This window comes from Ananas comosus, linkage group 1, assembly GCF_001540865.1.
Source record: "Ananas comosus cultivar F153 linkage group 1, ASM154086v1, whole genome shotgun sequence".
NCBI lineage: Eukaryota > Viridiplantae > Streptophyta > Magnoliopsida > Poales > Bromeliaceae > Ananas > Ananas comosus.
The window spans coordinates 20,490,332-20,511,006 of NC_033621.1; the positions used below are offsets into that span (position 1 = coordinate 20,490,332).

The following is a 20,675-nucleotide window of genomic DNA, read 5'->3' on the forward strand; positions in this document are numbered from 1 at the left end:
ATCAGCTTCCAGCTGCATGCATTTCTGTAACTTGGAGATACTGCAAAATTTTGACCCAAAAAAAAAAATTTTTAACTCAACTTTCCGTAGACCCAAACAGCATTTTTACATGATTAATTTGAGCTTCAAATAGGGTGGGCATTGTCATACATGCAAAATTATTGAAAAAAAAAAAGCAAAAATGAAACTGATGCAAACCTATTACGGTTGGCCAAACCCTAAGCTTCCATGCAAATTATTTTTAGACAAATATATAAAATTTGAAATATGTATAAACTTTTAATCCGAACTTCCTAATTTGATTCGACCACCCCGCGCACACGAACACGGCCCGACTCGCGTTTTGAGCGGGATGATGATCGAATCGTCTCCTTCTCCTCCTCTTCGACCCGTCTCAGGTTCGCTCTCCTCCAAACCCTAACCCTAACCCCAACCCTAATTTCGCAATTTCAATTATCCTGCATTTTTTTTTATTTCTACTCAGATCAGAATCTCCATCCTCGTAGATCCAATTTTATTCAAATTCCCTTTTTTTTTTGGATTTTTTTTTTCGAGGCATGTCGTGGGGATTTAAAACCTATCGGCTTCGCCTGCTCTTAAATCTAATTATTACGTTATAATTATTACGAAAATTTGAGAACTTCTCTAGCTATTTACTTCATTTTAGGGTTTTTGCTGTATGTTAGTGTTTAATATTGTGCAGTTGTGTGAGAATTTTGGGAGAAATTGAATTATTCCTTTTTACGTAATGGAGAATAGGTCATTTCCATCGCCGAGAAGCTTATCTTTTTGTGTAATTTAAGAAGGGAAATTATCTCTGTCTAAATTGTTCTACGCAGTGTTCATTTTGGTTTCGTTGTACATTTTGATTAAAAGTGAGGTTTTAATGTAATTTGAGGTTTAAAATTTGTATTTTGTATATTAAACAACATGGTATAGTTTTACAAACGTTGTATTATGGGTCAGAAAACTTCCGCTAAATGGTAAGTTTTAAGTTTGCAACAAATTGTGGTTCTTCGAAATGTTTAATGTTTCACAAGGTGGTTTTGTTCACATTGCTTAATATAAATTTGAGGTTTTGATATAATTTGAGGTTTAAAATTGTATTTTGTGTATTAAATTAACATGATATACATTGCATGTTTTGGAAAATTACTATTTATGTTTACAAAAAATGTATCCTCTGTCGGAAAACTTCCCCCTGTAAGGCTATTTTGTCGTCATAATCTCTGATTGGGTTTGCAATAAATTGTCGTTCTTCGAAATGTTTATTGTTTTGGAAGGTGGTTTTGTTCACATTGTGGTTCTTTAAGCTTGTGATTCATTGTTAGGTACTCTTGAATTGTTCTTTAAGGATTATCTGCGATGTGACAATCCAATGTACTTTGTTATACAACTAGTGTGGCCAAATTATTTTCTGAGAATTGCCCCTGTAAAGTAGATTTAACGCAAAGTCTCTTTTTCAAGGTATTGCTTCACAAATATAGGGCTGTAAATGTCGCCTATTAAAAAGCGGTTATCTCAGCTCCTGGATATTGTGTGTTGTTGTACCATTATCCTTTTGATTAGATGAGATGCATATTTCATTAGCTGTATATGTTTTTCAGCTGCATATGATTTAAGTAATCCATGTCGATCTTCGATATATTTTTGATTAGGTAGTCTAGTTTTGATGCATGTGAGTTACACGTTTCTTGCTTTAAAGTAATTACCGTTCATTCTTTGGGGTTTGTCTTTCAGGGTGTCTCGAATGAAGGAAGAAATGTAATCTCTCTCTCTCTCTCTCTCTCTCTCTCTCTCTCTCTCTCCCCCCTTTTTTTCGTAATGGTAGTTGTTTAACCCTTTTTTCCGTAATGGTAGTTGTTTACATAATTGCCTCTAATCAGCCGAATGAAAATGAGCCCACTACAAATGGAGTTATCGGATGCATATGGAAGAAGAATAAAGGCAACATGGGATGCTGTATCGACCAGGGTTTTTTGTGATATATGTGTTGAGGAAGTCATTGCTGGTAATCGGCCTAACACCCATTTTAACAAAACCGGATGGGTAAACGTGGTCGGCAAGTTTCAGGAAAGGGCAAAAAGAAATTATGACTACAAGCAACTGAAAAATAAGTGGGATTCACTTAAAAGGGATTGGGTGTTATGGAAGCTGCTTGTCAGGAACGAAAAAAGAGTTGAATGGGATTACGAGAGAGGTACTATCGACGCTAATATGGAATGGTGTGATGAGAAATTAAAGGTTAGTTACCATTTTACCACTGAGGCATTAGTTTTTAGTACGCCTATTGTCTACGTAGTAGTTTAATCGGATCCCAACTATTGTAGGTTTTCCCCGATGCTGCAAAGTTTCGTGGAGGAGATTTGGAGAATATGAAACAATTGGATATCATGTTCTCGAATGCGCTACCTTCGGGTGAGACGACGATGACACCTGCTTTTAATACCATGCTACCTGCGCCAATTGTTGATGAATCAAATGAAGATCAGATAGAAGGTAGCAGCGATTCGGTGGATGACGTTGATTTTGCGAACATCAATGCGGACAATGTAACAATTGCCTCTTACGTCACCCCTATCCGGGAATTTCCTGGAGAAGGACGTGTCAAGCGGAAGAAGAGAACGTTCGACGTTCGGGAAGAGGCGAACGAGAAAAGGGGTCGCAGAAGAAAAGCGAAGCTTGGAAATGCTGTCTACATGCATAAAGAATTGGAGCGCATCCGCAATGCTGTCGAGAGTTATAACTCGCAAGCGACTTGCTCGGTTACATCAAGGAAGACCGATTACCCCGGATGTGGCATCATGGAGTGTATGGGATTGCTAGAGACAATTCCCGAGGTGGAGATCGGTGGCGAGTTATACATGCTGGGCACCCGTTTGTTCATAAAACGCGACTATAGAGAAATGTTTGTTGCTCTGAAGAGACCGGATGTGCAGCTCTTATGGCTCAAGCAGGAGCTCGAGACGGAGGCGAGGAGTCGCTAGGATTGACTTAATCATGTTTCATGTTGTTTTCTAGTTTGGCTAACATCAAAGGTGCTTCTGTGAAATTTAAGAATATGTATTGCATGCTATACATCCTTCTCCACCAAGAACTCATGAAGGAGCAGTAAAGAGTGGTGTGTTCTTTGTTTGTTCTTGATTCGGAACCTTTTCTTATTGTCTTTTTTGTGGTACATAATACTTGAAATTTCATTTCTAAGAAATGGATATTTTGAAATGGGTTTTGTCCAATTTTGGTGATGATTTTATAGAATTTATTATAAGTTTTGATTATGTTTTTGCAACTATTTTAGAACAATGCTGAGAGAGCCACTAAAATTTCTAAAAATTCAAAAACAAGCAAAGTTGAGGAGCTCACTCCAAAAAGGACCATCGTTGAGCGTAAATAGAACACGGCAATGCGTGGAAAGCCGTCGCCGAATCTCTCGTTTTCGAGAGAGACGGCGCCGACTCTGCTAATAGCATTAGCCGTCATTTGAGAACTGGCGCGTCGTTACGTGGCCTCTTCCTCATCCACAACGCTTCTAGTCTACTACTCTCTCTCAGTAAAATATATGAATACCCCCTCAACTATACTTCGATTTCAAATCACCCTGTCAATTTGTAATTTCCTCTCCTGCTTACTTTTGATCCTTTTAAAATCGAATAGTTTTAATAAAATAGAATATAAATTGCATCAAAATTTAATGAAACGTTTTAACTTAACAAGCTATAAAAACTTAAATATTAAAAATTAAAAAAGTTGAGAGGTCTTAACAAAAAGAAAAAAAAAATATATTGTTGAGGGGGCTTCATTAGAATATCTATTGTTGTGGGGCTCTTCGTGCATTTTTAACCCACTCCCTCCCTCTCTCTTTCTCATCCGAGAGCGACGAAGAGCTCTCTCCCCCTCTCTCTCTCTCTCTCTCCCTCTCTCTCTCTCTCTCGCTCGGATGCGGCGATGAGAACCGCCTCCTCCCCTGCGGCTTCTCCCATCGCCATGGCGAAGAACAAGAACGCCCAATCCCACAAGGTCTCTCTCTCTCTCTCTCTCTCTCTCTCTCTCTCTCTCTCTCTAGGTTGGTTAATTAAATTGGGGTTAGGGCAAATACTCAACCTATCCTGGTACATTTCCTAGTTTGGGCGTGCATTGTAGATTGTTTGTTATTACTTCCCCTGAGTAGTGAATTTGCTAAATTTGTGAAGTGAAAACACTCTAAATGGTCGATTTTGTACTATTGGAGGCTAAAGTTTTAATCTTTGTGTTCCTTGGTTCTTTGGAATTCAAATTAAATCTAATTGGAAGTTGGATTGAGGGGATTCTCCTAGTTAGAAGCCTGCACATTATCTAGGTTATGAGATGAAATGGGTAAGGAATTGTACAATGACATCAACTTGCTGTCTGCTTGAGGAGTGTTTGGTCGACTAATCGGGCCGAGTTGTTTCCACTTTGATTACAATATCGTGTTGATAAGTGAGAGCAAGGATTTAAGTGTCCATCAACACAAGACATATCCACCGTTACATCAATGAAGTGCAAAAAATTTGATAATAATATATAATATGCAATTAGAATATATTGATGCCAAATATATATATATATATATATATATATATATATATATATATATATATATATATTTCATGCCATAATGTGTCGACACACTGGTCGTATCATGCTAGCGAGTGCTCGGCACAACCCTACGCCACAGCACTTAAATCCTTGAGTGAGAGTTTGTGTTTCTTTTATTGCTTCTGCATTGAGGACATTCTCATTTAGATTACTATAAATCAATTTGAAGCTAAATGGACTTTGTTCTTTCTGTTGAAAACTGATTAATAATGTCAAGGGTGTAATGTTTTATTATTGCACTTCTAGGGTCCAGATCAAGTTCCTCCAAGGATTACATCAAACGTTAAGCAGAACCTGCAATTCTTAAAGTTGTGGAAGGTAAGATATTTATGTATCAACTTTCTTTTTTTTTTTGCTTTTTCTTCCCTGAATTTCTAGAAATCATTATAGCAATACAGCTTCTCCATTATCTTCTCCATTAGTACATACAACTGCTCGATGGGAAGGTTTTCTCCATTAGCAGCCCTAGCCTTTAACAGTTCTAAAGTAGTTGTTTATTGCTCTATTCTTGCTCGCACGCTTTCATGTCTCTGTATATTGCGTACCGTCTATATTTACACCATTTCTTTTTGATCATCGGCAACCACAATCAAGCATTCTTGTGTGATTAAGGTTGATGTTGCAAAGGTTTACGTCTCTTATTTTGAATTGTAGGAATTTCAAAAGAAGAAGACAAGTACACCTAAGCCTGCCACTAGTTACCGCAGAAAGAAGGCAGTGAAGGAAGACCTTCCAGAAGATACAGATCTTTATCAAGATCCTACTTCAAATCTTTACTAGTCCGGCCCATTTTTCTATTTTTGTACTTGAATTCTTGAGGGCCTGTTTGGCCTTGCTTAAGTTTCTGGGGAATGCCATTTGTGTCGAGTTGTTCAGAGAATCACTTTGAGCATTTTCATTAAAATCCTCAATTTTCTAGGGCCCAGAAGCTTATTTTACCTTCTTCCCTTAGTAAAAGTTTCAAAGTTTTTGTTTGCCAAGCGCCTGACTGTTGTTTCTCAGAATAGGGAAGCTATTTGAGAACCTAGGCGTAGTGGGCTCTTGGTTCTTTCTTCTTAGCGTAAAACATGGGAAACAATTAGAATCCTAAATTCCTAACTGAATCTTCAATTTTGATCTAGCACAAATCAGGGTTTAGACGCTGTTGTTCCGGTTCTGCTTGTCGATGGTTACAATGTATGCGGCTTCTGGGCAAAGCTAAAGAAGCATTTCATGAAAGGAAGGCTTGATATTGCTCGGCAGAAGCTCATCGATGAGCTGATAACATTTAGCGTACTCAAAGGTTTGTGCTGACCCTATGCTATTACTTTTTGCGGATTGAAATTTTACCATCTTCCTCTTCCTGCATCAATTTGAACTCAGCTAACCCAAAAAACTCACAAGGTGTCGTCTTTTATGTAGTTAATAATTTATTTTTGAATGGCTTATCAACTTATACAGTTAACTTTGCGAGCTATACAGAGGTAAAAGTTGTAGTGGTGTTTGATGCTATGATGTCTGGACTTCCAACTCACAAGGAAACTTTTGCTGGGTATGATGATTCTTTTGTCCCATGTTAGTGGATTTGTTTGTTTGATTGTTTCATGAGACTGTACAAACAAAACTACAATGGGGATTGTTGATGGTGTAGCAATTTGCAGAGTTTTTCTTCATAATACACCTCACAATTTTAATTTTGTTCTATATCTTTGGCTCATTCAATTAGAAGATAATGTGTTTATGTTACTTGAATGCTAAATGGCATGGTTAACAGCTGCAAGCAGATTTCAAATATGATCTTAGACAATGAGATTTTGCAGTTATATCAAGGCTGTATTACCATTGTCTAATGTTTTGCTTCAGTTTTATTAGACACTTCAAAAGGAAACATTATAGCTGACTTAAGTGTTATTTGACTTACTAGTGTTCATAAACATTTAGGTTCAGTTGAATCTGATCATAGTTAATATATTAAACTTTCAAGCATTAAAAACAAATAATTTCTTTCCACTGCATTAATTGTCTTTGATTCCTTCCCACCGTATTTACGAATTTACTTACAATTGATTTATGTGTTTTATTTTTCTCGGATGGCAAAGAGATTCATAAAGTAATTATGCAGGTCATTTTCTTTTCAACTACCAATGCCACATGTGCACGTCCAATGGATACTCTGAATCTAATAGATAATCTACATTCTTTTTCATCGTTGACGGCCTTATAAGTTGATGCCTTCAAGTAATGTATGTTGTTTTTGCTTAATGGGACAGTGTTGATGTAGTTTTCTCAGGTGAGACATGTGCTGATGCTTGGATTGAAAAGGAGGTAAGTGATTGTTGACGTGGATGAACATTAATCTGATTTTATCTTCTATATTTTGCAAAACTTACATGGATGTTCAGAATAAGTATCAGCTCTTAAATGTGATTAGTATCTTTTCTTTAAAATGTTCAGTGGCTTTCAAATTTATGCACGTATACAGGTTGTAGCTCTGAGGGTGGATGGTTGTCCGAAAGTTTGGGTTGTCACATCCGATGTATGTCAGCAACAAGCAGCATATGGAGCAGTACGTAATTTTCTGACTATATATCAAAAACTTGCAAACTTACGAGTTTTCACTTGATGTGCCTATTTCTAGCAGTTTAGCGTTTTATATGCTTACATTAAGATGGGTCATTGATTCTTGCCATAAGACATTGAAGAGATGAGACAATATTATGGAAATGCATTGATATCAATATATTACACCATTAGGTTTAATTACAACTATATTTTACTGCACTGAATACTAGGGGTTTTTTACAATCATTTTTTTTTCCGAACTCTTAATTAAAATTTAGGTTCTACCAGATGAATAGAATTTAAAACAGAACTGACCATCTTGATGAATTGTGGTCCTCTCCATCCCTTGTGAACTTTCACTGAGACGTTGTTTTGATGGGTAACTGGTTGTAAGGTGTCTTTGATTGAGAGAGAGAAAAAAAAAAAAGGACATAAGCAGCCGCACGAAGATAGCATAGAAAGTTTGAAATTCGTACTTCGTCTATGAGTAACTCTCTCTTGTGAGGCTTGCAGTCACGATTTATTATAAATAGTTCAAAATCTTGAAATATTTTTAATCAAGCAAAGGATTTTCTAAATTTCTCTAGTGAGCAGCGACTAATAGTTGGTGATATTTATAATGTCAAGTTAGTGGCTATCTGCTGTAATTTTTTATTATATTCTGCTGTTTAAAAGTTCACCTGCTTATCTAGTTCTGTGCCAGCATGTAGAGTATATGAAATCATCTTCAAGTATAAAAACTCATGCACTGATTATTGACATGTTTCGTGCCATCATATATTATGGTCCTCTTTATTTATTTCCAAAAGGTTTGACTTCTGTTGTTATACGCTGTGATGATCAGAATATCCTTGTTGATTAATCTGCGTTATGCATCTTCTAGGGTGCTTATGTGTGGAGCTGCAAAGCATTAGTATCAGAGGTTAGTTATAGCCTTGCTAATCTAATTTCATTATAGAGTCAGCTCTCTCATCTCAAGCCATGCATTAAAGTCGTTTAGTCTTTTCTCTCTTTTTTATCTAAAATTAACAGATAATGAAAAACCGAAAATTATATAGCTTTCAATATCTTTACTATATGTGTCTTCACTGTATTATTCCTTTCATTCATTCATTCATCATATTCCTTATTCACTCCATCATAATGCAAATTTTACCGAGTCCTTGGACATCTAAGCCTCAAATTTGTACATCTGCAGCCTCTCACCATCTACTTCTTGAAATAGGCTTACCAATCATCATGATACCATGATATTGATTCGAGGCATTAGATGCCCCATTATTCATACAGATGAATCCTACAAAGTTTGCTCTCCAAACTTCAGGTTGTACTTACGGATCATTGCCCTCTAAAAGTTAATATTCTGAAGCATGGTTTCATGGTTTCACTCTTTCGGGGATCCATGGTTGTGGAATGATCTAGTGCGCTTTGAAGTTGTTAATTGTGGATTATTTTGTTTCTATTTACAGGGTTTCTTGCTTACTTTGAACTCCTATCTTCATAAACTCTAATATTTTTTCCATTGTGAATCTCATTGAATACCTTAATGCTTATTAATGTGCACTTTCGATTTTTTCCATGTCCAAGGCACGCATTTATCATTATGTTTGTTTCTTAGTTAAATACGTCATATTTTCCTCCATCAAACTAGCACTAACTTATATCTTGGTTTTGCAGATAAAGGCTTCGGAAAAAGAGTTTCAANTTTCCATTGTGAATCTCATTGAATACCTTAATGCTTATTAATGTGCACTTTCGATTTTTTCCATGTCCAAGGCACGCATTTATCATTATGTTTGTTTCTTAGTTAAATACGTCATATTTTCCTCCATCAAACTAGCACTAACTTATATCTTGGTTTTGCAGATAAAGGCTTCGGAAAAAGAGTTTCAAAACATACTTAACGAACACAGGTGTGAGATGGTTTTTTTTAATTTTTTTGTTCTTCTTCAATGTTATGATTTGGTTTAGTACTACCTTTGTAGTTAGATGAATTATATCTCAGAAAATTTCTGCATCTATTATTACGGTTTGTTAGGTAGGCAAAAAAAAATTTTTTTTTTGGGTGAAAATATGAACATATTTTATACAAAAACCGACTTTGTTATTTTGTGAGCAGAAAGTGAGAAGGCTTGAGGGGAAATCACAGGAGGGGCAAAAAAGAAAAAAAAAAGAAAAAAAAGAAAAAAAAAAAAGGAACTGTAAGAAACAGATAGGATATAGCTTTTTATATGATCCACTTCTTTTTTTTCTTCAGTGAGCACGAATCTTATATACCCTGAGTTAATCGTTTGGTTTTGACCTTAACTAGCGGAAAATGAGTTTAGGTTGCGTTAAGCCTGAATTTTATAATCTTTGCATTCATTGTTGAAAATTTCAAACTTAAGTCTGTACATGTTCTATTGTTTTGGTGGAATCAGCGGTTTTAAAATTTTTAAAGTCGGTTGTTTATGGTCGTATGTTACTATAGCCTCATTTTAGATAATAGGGTAGACCAATCGATGATTAGCACCATTAAACATGATCTAGAAGAATGTAAAGTACGTGGGAATTAAATTTCCTAATTTTTTAGTATCGTCTACTCCTACTTAAACTTTTGGCTAAATTTTCTTCCACTTGCGTAGATTTTTGTCCCGTGATGTTGAATATTTCATTACTTTTAATCTTGGGAACTCCATAATGCATTTTACCAATAAACCATTCTTTTACAAGCGATTCGCACATTCTTCATTTCGAATCGTGCTGTTGGTCTTCCGATTAGAAGCACTTCTGGTGTTTCAGCAGTTGCTTTTCAAAGTACATTAAATTTTCTAAAGAAAATTCTCTCGTTCAACTTGCAGGTCAACTTCGGTACAAGGGAAACTGCTTCAGCATAATCTGGGCCGCGATGTGGTTGATGCGTTGAAGGATCTCAAGAAAAAGCTCTCCGAAGACGAGTCGACGTAGCTGCCCTTTACTGGGATGGACTGCCCTTTACTGGGATGGACTAACAAAGCTACTTCAAAGGTGGATGAATCGCCAATCATAATTAAGGGATGTTACTACAATTATCAATTGCTGACGGAATCACCGGGGAAAAAAAAAAAGGAAAGAAAGAAAACAGATGAGGGTATTTGAAAGAAAATTGAGGGCATCAGGATTCAGTATCCATTTGTACCTTTGGCAATGAGAGTTAACCAGGTCGGTTGAGTTTGCTGTACTTCTCTGTACAATAAAATCAGAGAAAAAAAAAAGAGAAAAGGATAATTCAAGTTTCTTATCAATTGGGCAGATTATATGTCCCACATGTTGTATGAACTTAATTTTCTGTGTCATTTGTTGTGCTAGCATATTCTGATTACATAAGCATAATTTGTAGAACTGTTTGAAAAGGCATTAATAACTTTATTTCTATATGAAATTCAAGGTTTAAATATTGAGGACCAAAGTTTCGCCCAAAGAGAACTCAAAATACCCAAATCCAAATCTGGAAGGAACCTTCATTAAGTAATTATGTTGCTTCGATTAATATGCCCTCAAAAGAACTGAATTTATTTGGCACACAACAAATTCATACGCAAATCGCAAAGATAATTAAATTTCCAAAACTGGGAATACAGATGATTAAGACTTACAACATAAATATCACAATTTTTGTATGTCTTTTACTCATTTCACAGTGGGAGGGGGGTAACAGAAAAAAGATAAACAGGCACTACTCACCAAAATTTTCTGTACAAGGGGATTAAACATTTATGCTTAAGCCTGCAAAATCGCGGTACCGCTTATTTTTATCGAGGATCTTGGAAACTTCAGTTTAACCCTAAACCGATCAATTTGTTCAGCTCCATGATCCTCAGCTCTGCAGTCATCATCACCACTTGGAAACCTGCTTTTGGATTTTCGAGTTGTGAGACGACTTACCCCCTTTGTCCTTGTAAGAGTTTCTCGAGGCCAAAGCCCTTCTCCCACGTGCAGCGGCAACAGCTCGCTTTCTCTGCTTGTTGAGGCGCTTAACTAGTTCGGCATCACCACTTCCATCATCATCATCATCTGAATTATCCAAATCATTGCTATCTTCCTGGAGGAAAGGGGAAAAAAATTGCTAACCTACTTAGAAAAGAATAGTTCGTAGAAGCCACATGAACAAAGTAACAAGTTTGGGTACATCCTTTACATTAAATCTTTTACCCAAAACAAAAAAAAGGGCATGGCACCATCATAAAAAGATAAAACTCAAGAAAAACAATCTAAATTCATGACTGATAACACCAATACCTTCCGAGCTAAACTATTCCCACCGTCTACCAACAGGAAATCTCTTGATTTTGAGGTCCATTACTCAAGAATTGAAAAATAAAATAAAAATTAACCATCCAATAAAAGATTTGTCCTAGACTAAAAAAGTATAAAGCATCTTAAGATCGTTGTTTGGGAAGGGTTTTCACTAGCATAAATCATAAAGATCTATGTGGATATCATTTTTTATGCCAATGTTACTATCCTTTTGTGAGGACACGAATAGTGTGTCCTCACAACTTTTTAGCTCTTGGATGCTTTAGTGGGGGTGAATAGCATTTGATCCAAAGACAATATTCATGTCCTCTTATGAGGACCATAGATGGGCCCTAATTTTGAAGCCTCGACATGTATTTGACAACAGCAGTATACATGCGAATTCATATCAGTAACAGCTTCATGCACAAAACCAAGCCTAGGGCAGGTAGCACAAAAATGAAAAATACAAACAGAATATTAAAGATCTGCATGCACTGAATGATAACCCTTAGCTAAGGCTCACGGCTCACGCTACACCATAATTCCTTTACAGAGAGAAACAGATTAAAATTGAAATTGAAATAGAGAGCAAGAGCGTGAAAGCAAGAGCAAGCACGCGCGCGCGCGAGAGAGAGAGAGAGTAGATAAAAGTACCTGTTCTCCTGACGCCGTAGGTTCGTTCTCCCTGACAACTTTCACATTACATGAATCTAGATTTTCCTCCACTCTTTCTTCATCATTGCAACATGAGCTTTTAACTTGCTGAAAAACAAAGAGGGAAAAAAAAAAAAAGTACTGTAACATCAGGAGTTATCAAAATAGGAAAGGAACATAGCATCAGTTTTTTCAGTATGATTGAACTAGAAAACCTCCCGATCGAAAGTTACAAGTTTTGTTGGAAACACTCTAGTCTAAGCGTATTTATCACAAATAATCACTTCTTATTGCAACAATTCTCAACAGTCAAATGAGAGCATTGATGTATACTACCAAAGACAGTGAAACTAAAATAATTTATATAGTGCACCCAATTAGTGGATAGATTCAGCATCAATTTATACAGATTCTCAATTCCAAGTATATAGTAAGATAGATATTTTGAGTCGCAAACCAGCACTGGGCACCTCTCACTTATGCTAGAATATTTTAACGTCCCACTACAAGTTCAACTTCACAAATAATTGAAATATAACTCTTTTAGACATTTTGAATCTCATTTCTCTATCTTTNAATTGAAATATAACTCTTTTAGACATTTTGAATCTCATTTCTCTATCTTTTGCAGCATAAAGGTGTGTGCTCTACAGTTATTAAAGTTAAACCCCGAAGTGTTCAGTTCTTATTTCATATTTTAATCTTTTTGCGGTCTACAAGTGGTGTTCTTGCATGAGGAATTATGCAGCAATCATAGTATATAACATATGCAAGGAATCCCGCATTTCATATAGGTGTTGTTCTACAATCTAAGGACCGAAATTGTTCAATAGCAGTGCAATCATCAACAAACGTTATATATGTTCCTCCCTCGGCAATCAAATAGTTCACATTAGTAATAATGTCATTTCACAAAAAATAGAGACGCTTGGATTTCTTATGGAGTATGACAAATTCACCTGATCTGCCAACTGCAAGGCAACCATTTTGGTAGTCACAGTTTCATTATCTTCATCAGCTGTTTGTTCTTTTCCCGATGACTCATCATCAGAGCTGCTACCATCTTTTGGTTCTGGTCCTCCTTCAATGAACTGAGGAAATATGAAGCAGAAAGGATACTATTATTAGTTTGTTTTTTTTTAAAAAAAAAAGAGCATAAGTTGTCATTTTAAACTTCAAATGAACCCACAAAAAGAAATGTGAAGGGATAACTAGTGCAGGCGATGATATTGTAACATAACTAAAAGAGCCATCAACAAGATCCTGTATAACTATCTTAAACCTGTGTTAATCCAGTACAGCACGCTAGGTTCTTGTACCCTCAGTTTAAGATTACAGAGGCATATATTAGTCTTGGAGTCAAAAAGTTTAGAAAATGCTTGTCCTAAGTGATGGTTTCAATATGAACATATCTTGATGAATGTACGTTGGATAGGAGAGGATCATTTTCGATAGGCTCGTATATCAAATTTTGGAAACTTCAACAAAAATAATGGACCCTTTTTTTTCTTGTACTCTTCACTTCTTTTTTTTAACATGTACTTTTTCAGGTAAGACAACATATGTTCCATTAGATATGTCAATATAATTTCATGATTCCTACTTCCGTAAAACTTTGTACAACAACATATACGTGATTAATATTCAGAATGATTAACTAATCCATACTCATTATTTAGTTTATCACATGATGAGAGAGACGCAAACTGTTTTCTGATGTAAAAAAAAAAAAGAAGAAAAAAGAATGGACAAGTCTGTGTACCATTATACTAACATAGCTAAACAACAATATCATCACAGTTAGCCAGTAAGCATTAATTAACAGCACTGAATTTTTAAGTACATTATACCAACATACCTTTTCTATCTCATCTTGATCCCGTTTAGTAAAGCCACTCGCCGCAAGCTCCTTGTCTAAGAAACCAGCTGATTTTTCTATAGAGAGGAAGGACGGCCTACCATTTTCCTCGCTATCATATTCTACACCATCTTCCTCGTCTCTATCCTCTTGGTATGAAATATTAAACCTGTGATGAAACAGAATCAAGTAAATTGACAGTTGTAGTTCTCAAGAATTAACAATAAGGCCACTAAACCAATGTGGCATCAGATTGAAATCAGAAAAGAAAGACTGTTGGTTAAATTGGGTTTTGAAATTGTCTGAGATTTATAAAATTGAGAGAATAGGAGTTTAGTTGTTTTAAGTTATATCTGATGTGACATTTTGTGAAGAAAAAGCATCAAGTTCTGACCTCTTGAAAGTGAAAAAATAAGAAAAACTTTGATGAAAACATTACGCCATGTAGTTTAGTACAGTTAGTATTTTATTTTAAGTTTTGTTAGACCATGTTGTTGTAGAACTGAATCAATTTCAAAACAGCATCAGTTTTACCGAATTTACTAAAATGAGCCCACAACAAGCCCGACTGAACACAATACCAACCTTTACATAACTGACCTTGCCAATTAGTTATGACACCTCAAATCCTTTTCTGGTTCTGTATAAGTTGTTGCCCCACAATTTATTTCCAAGCAAGCACCTAAAAGGGACCTGATTACACTCCTACTCCGCTAATTACCCCCAATTATATCAAAGGGTTATACACAATTTATTTCCAAGTTCTACATGTTTTAACAGAATAGACTCGACTATACAAAATAAGCGGCATTAGCAAGTTTCTCTTGGGGTTGGATATACGTGCCAATTCAAAATACTTCCATCTGATAGGTAGTTGACAAGATCACCACATGGTCTTAGTAAAGAATTAACATGTGTAAGTAAACCCTTCTGAAAAACAGCAATTCAGTTGTAGGAAGCCGCAATTTATATGTTATTTAGCTCTTGTTCATTAGGAAAAAAAACCATGCATACTTGCATACTTCTAGTTTGATCAATAGATTCAATACAACAACAAACAAATGCAGGCATCATACTTAAAGACCAACATATCACATCACACAAAAAATTTTGATTTAATAGTTTGCATAAGTTGTGCGCCTTTGGCAACAAACCTTTTACTAAAGAATTTGAAGATGCACTCCACATCTCGATCGAAATACCTAAAAGAAGTCAATAAAGAAATTAAGAGTTGGAAGAGAGCATCAGGCAATAAATTGGAGGCAAACATCAGATGACACTGCATATACAACAATTTGTTTACTTCTGATTTTTTTAAAAAAAATTCTCACAATTCATTGATTCAATAATTTAATAACAAGCAAGCAACATAAGAGTAATGTAGATACTACTTACATTTTTGCATTGCGATGAGAAACTGAAACCATTTGAGGAAAATCAATCATTGTAACTTTTTCATCATCATCAATCTACCAGGAAAACAAGTCAAATCAGTAGCTCAAACATTGAACTAAATATCCTTCACTCAACCACTTTATCATTATTAGAAATATGATTTTCTATTAAAGCATTATTGTCTGATTTTCTATTAAAGCATTGTTGTCTAAAACCTTAATAGAATTTCTGCTTTATTTTAACAACTAAAATTAATGATCAAGTTATCAATACGGATGAAAGCACTATTATATGCGTATTTTAATTTGCTGAATTAGTTTCACATAATGTTGCCGTAGAATTGGAGATAAAAAGAGCTAACGAAGAACTAACAACAGTAGACATACCATGAGGTTAAATTCGTTGAAATCACAGTGTATAAGACCATGCTCTGCTAGACGAACAACAAGACCAATAATTGTTTCAAAAACTTCGTCTGGATTTTGCAACTGCTTTATTTGAACACTGCACAATGGTTACACTCACTAATAAAGCTCCAAAAGGTGAAACCACTATTAAAAAGAAGAAGAAGAAGAAGAAGAGGGAAAACCGTACACCTGATATACTTACAGTGGGTAACCTTTAACAAGCGACATGACCACACAATGCCGATTGCAATCCACAGCAGCTGGAACAGGAAACCCATGCTCACCTAGAGCCTTAATTATAAAGAATAAACCCAATTAGATAAATAAGGACAATTAAAGCCTTTCATAATTATGGAATATTCTCAAATAGAGAGAAAAAAGACCTTCATGAAAGCATATTCCTTGAGGCCGGCCAGACGAGACAAATAAAGCCAGTTATAGTTGCTCCGATGAACCAAATAGTCTCGCTTAGACTTGACGGCCCTGAAAGACACCCTACCCAGCCTATGCAGCTTCATCGCGAGAACCGTCCCATCTTCCGTGGCAACCTCAAATATATCTGTAATCATAAAGAGGCGCATTACCTACAAGCATGATAGAATGGCACTGGTGCTCAACCTCCTCGTGAAGTTTCAATCTAGTTTTTGACATTTCAATTTTTACTATCTGGTCCCTAATTAATACATTCCCTTTAATCTTCACCCTTATGTTGAATTTCTTTATTAGAATGGATGGAAAATATCCAAGTAGCCACCACACAAAACAAGACCAACTGTAATAAATAGAGAGAGGAGCTGAACAATCACTTACGCGGTATTACAATAGAACACGTGAAAATATCTGTTAGTTTCAACAGAGAAATTTAATGGGAGCACTACAAGTGTACCATAATACAAAATTTACACACCTAATTGTGATTAGTGTAGTATCACGGACTCATAGGACAATTAAACTCGAAAGAAAAAGGAACCATAAAGCAGAAACTCTGGAAAATATAATGAAATAAAAGTTCCAAAAAACCAAAAGACATACCCGACTCCTTTCCAACACCAATTTGACGGCCTACGGCAGCAAATACACCGCGATTGACAAGGGTCTTGATTGCAAGGAAATCGTACCCAAGATAGGTGAGCCGAAACCCGTCATCTAAATTGCAAATAAAAAAAGAAATTTCACTCAGAATAGCACCCAAGATGCAATTTTGGAGCTACTTACAATTACAAGAACCGGTAAATAGGCCTTAAACTACTCACACTTTGATGAATCATGATGCACCAGTTTGTGCTTCAGCAGATTCCTCAGCACCTTATACGTTCCCCCATGTCTTTAAAACACAAGAAAGTAACAAAATTTAGCATATATTTAGCACAAAAAAACATAATTATTATAAAAATTAAAGGGTTAATTGCATACAGCTCGCTGTAAACATATCGAATAACAAATATATCCCTACAAAGTTTAACTTTTAACTTTTATCCCTGCAAAATTTTCAATGGTCATCTTCTTCCTCATCTTCTTCTTCTTTAAAACCAAACCCAATCCACAATTGTTGCAACCTCTTCTCTCACTCTTTTTCTCCTAAATTTTTTTTAATAAAATAAGAAAAGATTATAGAGGAAATTAAATAGGAAAACAACACGCATTCAACATAGGCGAAGCAACACGTGTCATGGATGAATGAGGATGGAGAAATTCTAGTTACGGGTTCGAAACTAGCATGAAGGAGAGAGAGGAAGAGAGAGAAGAGTTTCCATTACTAGGATTTTGATTGAGAGAAGAAGGTATAATAGAAAAGGGATAAAAATATCAATTTACCTCATTAACTAATGAGGATTAAGTATTTTATCTATGGTTAACTAAATTTTTCTTACGGATCCTAACAGTAGGGACATATTTGAAAATACGATAACATAAGAAAGTTGATAATTGTAGGAATATATTTACAATGTTTACAGGAAACTCTTACAATTAACCCAAAATTAAATCGCAATCTAAATCTATAAAAGAAGATTAACCTAACCTTAGCCCGGCGATCCTCTCGACGAGCTCCGCGGGAACGATCTCGTGCTGAAACCGAGCGTTAAACAAGATGAATTCTCTTGTTTACTCCAAATTGAATCGAAGAGGCAGAATTAGAGATCACGAGAGAGAGAGAGAGAGAGAGAGAGGAGGAGGAGGAGGAGGAGGAGGAGGAGGGATAGGTATACGTACGTTCCTCATACCCATCTCCACGGCTGTGAGGACCCTGAAATCGTCCTTGGAGAGGTACCTCAGCGCGTCTACGTCGAGCTTCATGGTGGCGGAGGTGGTGGCTCTGCTGGAGCGGCGGCGCCGCTAGGGTTTTGGAAACTCGCGGAGCGAGGGTTCTGAAAACTCGAGAGGAAGAAGAAGGGGATGTGACCATAGTTAGTTAATTCGGATTCGGCAAAAATTCGGTACGGGTATAATTCGGATAAAATTCGTCTTCTAATTTTTAAATTCGTTGAAAAAATCGGCTAAAAAACGGATTAGTCAATTATTCGGATACGTGATTTATACGGATATTATACGTTCACCAATTAAAAATTCGGGATCAAAAATCGGTCTAATTAAATTAAATTTTTGCCTCAAAATTTAGCATTACAAAACTATTCTATTTTTTAAGAAATAAAAGGAAGAAAGACTACAAAATAAAATAAAAAAATAATAAAACTATATTATAGCCCAAAAAAAAAAATAATAATTAAACAAATAATAGATAAATAGTACCATATTTAAGTAATAATACAAAGATTCATAAATTCAGAAGTCTAAAGAGGCATGGTCCCTAGTTAATAACCATTATTTAGTCTAATGTTTGGTCTCTTGTGCATACAGAGAATGGACACATTCAATTTAAAGCACTCGAGCCATTTGTTTATTAAAAAATATCCACATAATGGACTAAAAGCTTCCAACCTTTTGCTTTCAAAGAATGAAAACTCAAATCCGACTTGTTTGTAAAGAACCACCATATATACTGGATCTATATATCTGATAGCGTAAGCGGAAGAGGTAAGAGCGACGAAAGGAGGTTTCGATTTCTGAAGAAGTGACAGAACTCGATCTTCGAGATTCTGAAAAGAGGAGGGTCTTCCGATATGCGTTCGGCCGAACGCAGCCGAAGAGGAAGAGGAGGAAGGGGAAGGCGACCCGCGAACCGCCGCACGTCGGTGCAGGGCGGCAGGCGCCGAGGGTGTGAGAAGTTAGGGCAGACCCTTTTTTGGAGAGGGGTGGGGTGGGGCTGGGAGTTTGGGAGACTGGGAGGGGCCGAATTTCAGAGACAGGTTTGTTTTTTTCTTTTTTTTTTTTTTTTTTTTGCAGAGAGGCCGAACTCTGGTTCTGTTTTGGGCCATGCCGAGCCCGCGATCCGCATCGCAGTCGCAGCAACGGCGACGTTTTTTGAGGCCGAATTATTCGGCACTGAGAGAGGACCCGATCTTAATTCGCGAATAAAATGTACTTTTGATCCAATAAAAACGGCATTTTTTTCGCGAGATTTTTTGCAAAAATTCGAAAGACGTGGCGGTAAGCGTTTTTATTGGAATATCAAAAATCGGCGAATAATTCACAATAAATTCGGACAATTAACTAACTAATGGATGGACAAAGGGCGTCAACTGAGCCGAACGAGCTTGGACCAACGAGCTGGCCGGGTTCCTGTTTGCTTTGATGCGAACACGGTTGACTCGTTAAAGTATCGAGCCGTAAAAAGTTCAGCTAAACGAGCCGAACACGAGCCTCGAGCTGGCGTCACAAGTTTGACCAACGAACAATAAGTTAAAAATAAGAGTTAATTGGATATATATAAGAAATAAATTTATAAAATTTTATCCGTTAGATTTTGATTTAATAATTAAAATTTTATATATAAATATACTTTTTTATAATTGAGTTGGACTTTATATTTGGATTGGGGTAAAAATCAAATAATAAAAATTCGTATCATATATATATATATATATATATATATATATATATATAATTATTTATTTATATATATAAATATAAATTAAATAAATTATATAAATATAAAATATATATATTCAAGCTGCTATCGAGCCGAATACGAACGAGCTGACCCCATCTCGCGTTTGGCTCGTTTATTAAATGAGCTGAAAATTTCAACTCGTGTTCGACTCGTTTACTAAACAAGCGATTCGATCTCGAGCTCATTTCGAGCCGAACACGAGCTGGCTCGCAAATAGCGAGCTGGATTGCCACCCCTAGAGGTGACATATTTTCTGTTTTTTTTTTTTAATTTAGGCAGTTCTTTATATATTTTCAACCGGCCGGGCCGGGCCGGATACGGACTAGGTTCAATATGCCCGGTCTAGACCGGAGCACTGGTCCAAGGTTTTTTTTTCTATCTTCGGGCCGGGCCTTTTGCCGCTTTTGGTATCGAGTCACGACAAAATTAGTTAAGTTGTTTGTTTTTTAACATTTCGCCCCCTCAAAATTCTGTCTTTTTACAACTAGGCTAATAAATTTTATTTGCAAAAATGGCCTCTTCCTACCACGTGGGCACGACGTGGCAAGGAAGGGCCATGTACGCATTTTTAAGTTAAACACGATAATTTAGTCACTGTGTTTACATATGGTAATTAAATTACCGTATTTTTTTTTGTAATTTTAACATGTTCCTTTAATTCACATCGCCCTTGGTCGAAGAATAAGAAAGATGTGAATATCGGCCCTTGGATGATAATTCAGTTACTGTGTTTAAATACGGTAATTGAATTATCGTATCCCTCATGTTTTTAATGTGTTCCTTTAATTCACGTCGACCCTTGGTCGAAGAATAAAGAGAATGTGAACACAGCCCTTTGACGAAAATTCAATCGGTGTGTTTAAATACAGTAATTAAATTATTGTATTCCATTTTATATTTTTTCATATCGGTCCTTAGTCGAAAAATAAGGAGGATA

At 36.0% G+C, this 20,675-nt stretch overlaps 3 protein-coding genes across 10 annotated transcripts; 2 read left to right on the forward strand and 1 right to left on the reverse strand.

The window, feature by feature from the left end:
- LOC109718257 (L10-interacting MYB domain-containing protein-like) lies at positions 245-3,161 on the forward strand. 3 transcript variants are annotated; one of them, XM_020244408.1, is made up of 4 exons: positions 245-398; positions 1,741-1,764; positions 1,887-2,244; positions 2,331-3,161. In XM_020244408.1, the coding sequence occupies exons 2-4, from the start codon at positions 1,751-1,753 to the stop codon at positions 2,985-2,987; spliced, it is 1,029 nt and encodes a 342-aa protein (XP_020099997.1). In that variant the 5' UTR covers positions 245-398; positions 1,741-1,750; the 3' UTR covers positions 2,988-3,161. The 3 variants fall into 3 exon arrangements, with proteins under 3 accessions (XP_020099997.1, XP_020099990.1, XP_020100006.1); XM_020244401.1 differs by having other exon boundaries at positions 1,900-2,244; XM_020244417.1 differs by lacking the exon at positions 1,741-1,764 and having other exon boundaries at positions 246-398.
- On the forward strand, positions 3,859-10,537 carry LOC109711879 (uncharacterized protein YacP-like). 5 transcript variants are annotated; one of them, XM_020235227.1, is made up of 10 exons: positions 3,859-4,017; positions 4,864-4,935; positions 5,272-5,396; positions 5,739-5,899; positions 6,058-6,148; positions 6,867-6,921; positions 7,079-7,162; positions 8,042-8,080; positions 9,025-9,071; positions 9,999-10,537. In XM_020235227.1, exons 1-10 carry the CDS (start codon positions 3,946-3,948, stop codon positions 10,102-10,104), a joined length of 852 nt encoding a protein of 283 aa, XP_020090816.1. In that variant the 5' UTR covers positions 3,859-3,945; the 3' UTR covers positions 10,105-10,537. The 5 variants fall into 5 exon arrangements, 3 of the variants coding, with proteins under 3 accessions (XP_020090816.1, XP_020090823.1, XP_020090831.1); XM_020235234.1 differs by having other exon boundaries at positions 6,079-6,148; XR_002216713.1 differs by lacking the exon at positions 9,999-10,537 and having other exon boundaries at positions 8,003-8,080; positions 9,025-9,066.
- LOC109711865 (serine/threonine-protein kinase rio2) lies at positions 10,708-18,126 on the reverse strand. Of its 2 annotated transcripts, none has more exons than XM_020235202.1 (13): positions 17,941-18,126; positions 17,750-17,796; positions 16,983-17,053; positions 16,762-16,875; positions 16,113-16,288; positions 15,932-16,020; positions 15,709-15,826; positions 15,323-15,396; positions 15,082-15,129; positions 13,928-14,096; positions 13,029-13,160; positions 12,070-12,177; positions 10,708-11,218 (listed from the first exon to the last, which is right to left on the reverse strand). In XM_020235202.1, the coding sequence occupies exons 1-13, from the start codon at positions 18,022-18,024 to the stop codon at positions 11,012-11,014; spliced, it is 1,437 nt and encodes a 478-aa protein (XP_020090791.1). In that variant the 5' UTR covers positions 18,025-18,126; the 3' UTR covers positions 10,708-11,011. The 2 variants fall into 2 exon arrangements, with proteins under 2 accessions (XP_020090791.1, XP_020090781.1); XM_020235192.1 differs by having other exon boundaries at positions 17,750-17,802.